The following is an 8179-nucleotide window of genomic DNA, read 5'->3' as shown; positions in this document are numbered from 1 at the left end:
TGTTTGTGCTCATGCTAAATTGTTAAATTATATTATAACATCGAAAAATGATCATTATGGTTATTGGTTACAACAACCATTTTGATGGTTCTCTGCAGAGAAGAAAGCAGGGTTACAAAATGTGCAATTTAGCATAAATAATCTTGTAGGTGTGGGTGGTTGCTTTCGTAGTGTGTATTATCGTAGGGCCTAGACAGAAAAATATCTGTTGGCAGGTTATTGTCTGTATATAAAATGTTGGAATATGAAGATGATTACTTTTTGGAGGAGGATAAAATGTAAGGAGAAAATTCAGTTACGAACAGTATGACGTGATTGTAAATTAAGTGCTCATGAAACATCCAAGTAATAACCTGAGAACGTTTCGCTATATAGTTATTATTTTTGATTTCAATATTGATATTATAGTTTAATCAATTGGTGCAGATTTAAAATAACGGCATTACTCGGTCAGACAGTTCTATCAAATTTAGACATATTTCTTACATTTTCAGGTTAGAGTTTTCTATTTCTTAGCAGAGCATGCACTAAATGAGGAGCTCTGTTACTACTTGCAGATTTACTTAAGAAGGGCTCAGTATAAATACAGTGTGAACGTATGGCTTCAAAACTACAGTGCATAAAACAGGAACCAATTTGTGCTAGGTGACCTCTAGCACGAATCGTATCTAACGGAGTCATGGCAGGAGCGCAGATAGCTTGGGGGTGCTTCCAGGGAGCAGGCGCGTCACTGATGGAGGTATACGCATAAACGAGGATAGTGGAAGAGCACACTTACAAATACAATACTTTCACTATCACTCAAAATTCAAGTTTCAATATGGTGTGTATTGACAGTAATCACTTATATTTACACTCGCATTCCTTCACAAAATGTGTTTCACATCGTATTTTACCCATAAATATTCTATGTTGTAGAACCGTCTGTTCGAGTGAACACAAACTATACATGAGATTAGATGCAGATTTACAATTTGGAACTATACATAGTTAATTATATGTGTACTTTACAAAATCGACCTTGGCAAATTTTTACTTTGACTCCAACTGTGACTTCAACCGATTCATGTGATCCGGTTCCCGGAGCAGTTTAGGAATCATTCCTAAACTGCTCCCGGAACCGGATCACATGAATCGATTACAATTACCAACACAGTGAAAGTAATGTACGATGTTAAGAATTATACTATAAGTACAAGGGCCACAATGTTACTATACGATGTTAAGAATTATACTATAAGTACAAGGGCCACAATGTTACTATACGAAGTTAAGAATTATACTATAAGTACAAGGGCCACAATATTACTAAACATCAATTCAGGTGAAGCGGTGACTATGAATTTTGAGATCTAAATGGGGGGCTACCGCCCCCCAACCCCCCGCTCAAGTACCATAAAAACATCCAAAATAATAATAAATAATCACACCACTACTATAAAGCTAAGATAAGAAGGGAAAAATTAAAAAATAAAAAAACTCGTCTCTAATCATAAATCAGTGCATGACAAAGAAAAAAAAATTACATCTCAACAAGACAATAGGACAAGCAGCAGCAAACCAAATACTTTGCCTAATACTCAAATGCAAAACAAATCAAGAATAAAAATAATATGAATTAAAAAAAGAAAACACTCACCATTTCGCCATAGGAGAACACTTATGAATAATGAACTCATAACTGCTGATTCCACACACGAAAAAATAAGATACCAAGAACACATGCACAATACTCAACATTACTGAAAAATGTTCCTTTCCGCACACACGTCGTTTTATTAAACCGAGCACACTTGCTATTATTACAAACAAGAAACCAATAAACGTCCACTTTTAGAATACGTCGAAAATATCTTCAGTTTAGACCACAACTATGATAGGTTTTCTCTAACTCAATTCAACCAATTCAATTACGCGCTCCCGCATGCCACAAACAGCATTTTACAAAAAAAAAAAAAGTCATATAAAAGTAAATAAAAATGTAAAATAAAAATGTAAAAAAAATAAAAATGTAAATAAATAAAATAAAATAATGATGATGATACTGATATTGTGTTTCTGTATGACGTTCACTTTCCTTAAGACTATGATTGCGTGAATGTGTCACTGATTGCTGAACGCGAACCCACCGGGCCCAGACGGGCAAGCTGTCAACACTCACTGACCCATCCACTACACCAATCATCTCCGGAAAGTAGAACTCAAATCGTCCCAAAATGTGAAGATTTCTAAGCCTCCCTCATTCTCACTCGCAGTCCAGCATCCCGATCCGCAGGTCATAGCCTGCATCCCATCAAGAGATAAGATTACAAACCACAACCCGACAGAACAAGACACTGACCCAAGAGTGAAACTGACGGTGAATGCTTCGAAAATCTAAATGTTTGTGTTTACTAACCCAGATAAAAAAAAAATTCTCGAATCAAATCTAAATCGCGCAACGGGATGGAATTTCGAAAACGAAAACTAAGTGCCAAAATGAATTTTGTTGATATTATTAACGAAGTGAAGTTTCCTGGCAGGTCTGTGATTCCAACCCCGGTCACACTAAGTGAAATCAATTCTGTACACTTTCAAGACACTATGATTTACTTTCGTTACACTGTTCACGTACTGCTTTAAACACTTTACTTTCTGAGTACTAACAATACTATTGAAGTTACTCCACTACATCGTTTTAAAATAATTAGCTTTGCACTGGATAATGAAAGATTTTGTTTCGACTCGCATACTTTATTACACTAACTTCTTATATGATAAGAAATGACAGGAGAATACATATTTTTAAAAAAAAAAATCGCAAAGGTTGGAAATTGAGGAAAATTCCTGACATAGCAGAATGAATAAGCTTGATTGGATACAAATTAATTAGAATGACATTTTCTCTCCACATCTCGTGGGTAACCTTCATGTGTTTTAATTTCCATTGGCTATAAACAAATCATATGTCATCACATTTTGTTACGAAATGGAAAAAAAAAACCTTATTACAAAACACTATACGACACACGTACTACTTTCCATGGCTGTGTGCATACTAATTTTCTTTCTTTTGTATTTTCTCTTGGTCAAGGTTGTGTAAAGTGGGACTGGCACAGAGGATTTATACCAGTAGGGTGACCTCTTGTATAAGCTCAGACCTATTCACATTTTCTTCCACAACAATAAATCATTTTCTTGACATTAAAGAAAATACCTATTAGAAAATTCAAATCAAAATTTACACTTAACCTAATCCCTAGCCTAACTATCTAAAACTAACTTAACCTAACACATAGAAAATTCACTTTGTCAGACATATTCATAGAATAGTATGCACAGCCGGTTCCAAGGACGTACAGAACATTTTTCAGTCAGCTTTCCAATTCTTTAAATAAAATAAAAAAAAAATCTGCATAAGGTTTCAAAACTGAACTTTTGTTTTGCTAATTAAGGGAATTTCCAAAACACAAAACGGATATTTCACTGTTTAAGAGCATCTCCCATTATCAATAGCTATGCCAGCACCCTTGTTATCAATGTGAGCCGAAACTTTGTATACATTTTGTCTCATCGTATTCAAACTACAGTGAAGGTAAGCACAAACCAGAGAATGGATTAATTTAGTAATATAGCAGTACGGAAAAATAATAAATAAAAAAAAATATATACGAGATTACATATTCAAGATATAATTTTGGGGTGAAATGTATGTACTCGAAAGTATACACATTTCATGGACTGTTGGTAACAAACGTCCACACTGAAACTCCAAAAGAACAATCCTCCCCCCCTCCATTGAACGAGTGATTTATGTTACATCGTTGAGTTTGTATAATGTACAACTTAGGGAAAACTACGCAGCGTTTAGAACATTTTATAAGGCATCACAACACCAATAACATAACACATTTTTCAATCCGAAAGAGGTTCGAAATTTAGCAGGTTAGTGTGGCCGAAAACAACAATAATTTTGATGCTATCGTCTATAACTTACTTGATATGTTCCATGGAAAAACTAATAAATACTTCCCTCCTACGTCTGATGGTTGTTGTTATTCTTGAAGCAATATTCTACACCACCGCCTCTTACCGAGCGATTACATGGTGTTTTCCAAAAAATATTGAAGTTCTCCTTCGAAACCGGGCAATTGAACTGTACCAACACAATGGCTTACGTCAGCCACTCACACCCTGACGTATGAATTTTGCTCTCACAACTGTAGCTTCATCGTCCATTGAGCACAGCAAAACACTCTCTGTATACACAGACTGCCCAAAGACATCAAAGGTATCAATTATTTAGTGTCGTAACCTTTAAATACTTCTCTTTTCACGTTTTTTTTATGGACTGAGATTATCGTACGTCCATCACTAAACACCGCTTCTGGAAAAGACAAAGACAATGGGAAGAAGATCCCTAATTGGAGGTTCATTGTGACGTAACTATACGATGATAGGCATTTCTCTCAAGATCAAAGGAGCCGAAAAATCTCAACCACAACTGTGATTGCGGAAGATCCAATCACAGATAATTTAGATTAAACAAAGGGATGCTTCAAGAAGCTACTATGGCTGACTTTACAAATGAAAATTTTCAATAAGATTTTTGAAATAAAAAATTGTGAATTCTTTTGAAGATCCCCTAAGCCAAAATATGAATGAAAATTGATTGGAAAGAATTAAAAACGACCAGAAATTACCTTATTTCCTAAAATAATATTATATTTTAGCTAAATATACAAATAATTATTCAATGTAAATATATTACCATATATTTCCCTCTAAATATACTAAAATCAGTAGTTCAAGGAACTTAACGCAAATTTCGCGACCTGCTTCAAATCGAGTCATTGATTTAATTATATGTATTAAAATAAAATTTTAATAAATATAGAATTCATATATACACTGGTTGCCCAAAACTTCCGGGCCATGTTACATTATACGATGTATAAGGTAACATCCTCCGGGAGCTTCGGAAAAAAAAATCTAACTTAGAAGTTCTAAGTTAAGCTCCTTTTTTTTTTCTAACCTAACATTTTAATTATAAAATACACTAATGCAATGCAATCAATATAAGAAATGTTTTGAAGATTTTCCAGAGACCTTAAACCTAACAAAGAATTTATAACTACACTAAGTGAAAGAAAAGAAAATTGGACACAAAAATAGACACAAAAACAAACAAAATTTACCTTTATCTAAATTTAACCTACGATTCTCTTTCTTTTTTCTTTACGACTATGTTTTGTTTCTGTTCAACCTCCCAACAGCTCTCTCCTCTTTTCTTCAGAGCATCGAAATAATTTTAGGTTGTCGAAACTCTGAGTGCCAATATTCTCTCCTTTTAGACTTTGTAGTCTAGCTGAGTTTCTAGTTAAAGCGGAAACAATGTATGGTCCTACATAGGTGTCCATAAACTTGGCAAATACTTTCTTTGGTATGGATGATACGTGATGTGTTTTAACCATTACCAATGAGCCTTCAGTAATGGTGTCCTGATGTTTATGCTGTTTTCGTTCCTTCTTGGGCACAGTTGCTGGACTAGATATGACGAGCTTCTTGTCTTCACTGACAGGAAGTGATTCTTTTGGCCAAATGAAATTCTCTTTGAAGCTCTTGGACGCAGAGTAGCATAGGAAACGCTCTGCCGGTGTGCATCCAAGTGCATCACACCAGGAATGGTTACACAAATCTTGGGCGGCTTTTAGAAAGGTACTCCATTTGGATTGATTCTCGCTACAATAGAGGCGGAGAATGCGGTGGAGGTCACGATGTCTGCGTTCGATAATGCCATGGGAGGAAGGATGGTATGGCGTGGTAAGTATGTGCTTGATTCGATGTTTTTGACAAAATTCTCGCCAGACGCGCGACAAGAATTGCGGACCTTGGTCACTCACCAAATACTTAGGATAAGGTAGTTGATAGTAATATCTTTTCTCGAGGACAGCCACAATCTCCCTCGTGTGAGCCGTCCTAAGGGGGAAGAAACACACGAAGCGACTGTAGACGTCCAAGATAGACAAGATATACTTATAACCCTGACTCCTAGGAAGGGGCCCGACCAGGTCGAGGCATTGTTTCTCGAAGGAAGCAGAGGCCTCAACATGGCAGGGTTCCTTTCTGATCACCCTGTACGAGTACTTAGTTCGTGCACAAGGAAGGCATTCTTGAATATACTTAGTAAAAGTCGCACGCATACTTTTCCAGTGAAACATGGCCTTAGCGAACGACAGACATCGCTTCACACCAAAATGGCCTTTGTTGTGAATTGCCGAAACCATATTTTCCACCAAGCTGGCAGGAATGACCAGCAGCCAAACAGAATTTTGAGAATTTCTAATATAAACTAAATGATTCTCCACACGTATCCTGTCATTGTCTCGAGAACCCTTCCAAATGGCGTGTAGCTTTCTACAATACGGATCTTTCCGCTGTTCTCGCCTCAGTTCCGCGACATCCAAGAGGTCAGCGTCCTCCGCGGTCAAAAAATTTATAAAATGATCCTCTTCTGCCTCAGGAATTTCTGGAGGATAACGGCTCAATAGGTCAGCGATTTCATTATCAGAGCCCTTGATGTGAACAAATTGTAAATCGAAACGTTGCAGTTTGAGCAAAAGACGAGTAGTTCGAGCATCGAGATTTCTCAAACTGAAAGCATACGTGACTGCAGCATTGTCACAATGGACCGTAGTCCGTCGACCCAAAATGAAGTAGGAGAACTTCTCGCAAAGGAAAAGAACAGCTGCCAACTCCAACTGGAAAACTGACAAGGAGGCCTCATGCGGTTTTATTCGCCGACTCGCGTACGCAATAACCTCCGGGTCATCCTGTCCCGGGGGAAATTGTGCCACGTAGCCAGCCAATGACTCCGCAGAGGCATCACTGAACAGATGAAAATCCAAATTGAAATCAGGTTGAGCAAGAGCAGGAGGACTACTTAGAAGTTCTTTTAGATGATCGAACTTTTCTAATAACTCCGAAGAGTATTCTATCTTCCGGTCCTTCTTAAGAAGATCGTAAAACGGAGCAGTTAAACCTGCGAAGTTTGGAAAATGTCGCTTTCGCCATCCCACGAGACCAAGAAATCTCCGTAGAGCCTTCTTAGTTCGCGGAAGGGAAAAGTGACGGATGGCCTCATTACTTTTAGGATTTATTTTTACAGAAGATCCTGAAACAAGATGACCAAGAAAAGGAATTTCGAATTTGAAGAAATTGCATTTCCGAAAATTGAGAGAAAGATTAGCCGAACGAAGAGTGTTGAAGACCTTTTCTAAATGCTGGAAATGTTCGTCTATGGAAGATGAAAAACAAAGTACGTCGTCCAGGTAAACTATAAGAAAATTTTTGAAGGTTTCTAATCCAAAGAAGGTGTGCATGACAGACTGGAAAACCGCTGGTGATGATTTCAAACCCATTGTTAAACGAGTCATTTGATACTGACGTCCTTTGTAAACAAAACTAACATATTTGTAAGAGTCTGGATGGATCGGGACACTATGATATGATTGCGTACAGTCCAACGAGGTGAAAATGGTTGCACCACTGACTCGCGCGATTAGATCGGAGATCGGCTCGACCTGAATCTTTGGTGCAATCACACGCTCATTGATACCACGCAGATCAATCACGGGCCTTAGCTCTCCAGACGCCTTACGCACAATATGTACAGGGCATCTGTAAGGTGAAGGACCTTCAACGATAATCCCAAGTTTTACCCACTTATCTAAGACTTCCTCAAACTCTTTTTGAAGATGAATGGGTACAGGATACAACTTTCCTACCACCGGGACGTCGTCGGAAAGCTGTATTCTATACGGCTCGACCTTTATGATACGGGGATTCTCTGTGAAGAGACACCTGAATCGAACTAATAAAGAAAATAACCTCTCCTGAGAATCCGAATCGAGATCGGTTCTCTGAGAAACAAAGTTCCGAAGTTCCTCCTTCGTGACCGATGGCTGAAACAAAGAGTCGTCCTCTTTATCTGAAGTTAATTCGGCGACAGTAACCTGGCAACAATGCTGCTGTTCCATGTCAATAGAGATGATCTGTCCCGAGTCTGTTTCAAGCAAAATTTCTTTGGATTTACAATTTAGAGAAAGGTTATACCGAACGAAAAATGGGAATCCTAAAATACAGTGTGCTTTTAATTTCTGGACAACATAGACTGGGACTTCAAACACACAACCTTGGA

The 8179-nt window shown here is 37.6% G+C and overlaps 1 protein-coding gene across 3 annotated transcripts in view; it reads left to right on the top strand.

Annotated features, from left to right (window-relative positions):
• Positions 1-120: 120 nt before the first annotated feature.
• Positions 121-8179, top strand: part of PICK1 (protein interacting with PRKCA 1) — a 69827-nt gene continuing 61768 nt past the window's right edge. For 2 of the 3 annotated variants that reach the window (XM_081754018.1, XM_081754017.1), the window contains exon 1: positions 121-278. Coding sequence is in view for 1 of the 3 variants with exons in the window: in XM_081754019.1 (XP_081610145.1) it covers positions 235-278 (44 nt within the window). In the remaining 2 variants the exon portion in view is untranslated. The remainder of the gene's footprint in view (positions 279-8179) is intronic. The other variant, XM_081754019.1, reaches the window with a different exon arrangement.

Source organism: Thermobia domestica, chromosome 3 (assembly GCF_964235325.1).
Source record: "Thermobia domestica chromosome 3, izTheDome1.hap1.1, whole genome shotgun sequence".
NCBI classification, from domain to species: Eukaryota; Metazoa; Arthropoda; class Insecta; order Zygentoma; family Lepismatidae; genus Thermobia; species Thermobia domestica.
The sequence above is the reverse complement of the archived record's forward strand: the minus strand, read 5'-3'. Positions and strand labels throughout refer to the sequence as shown.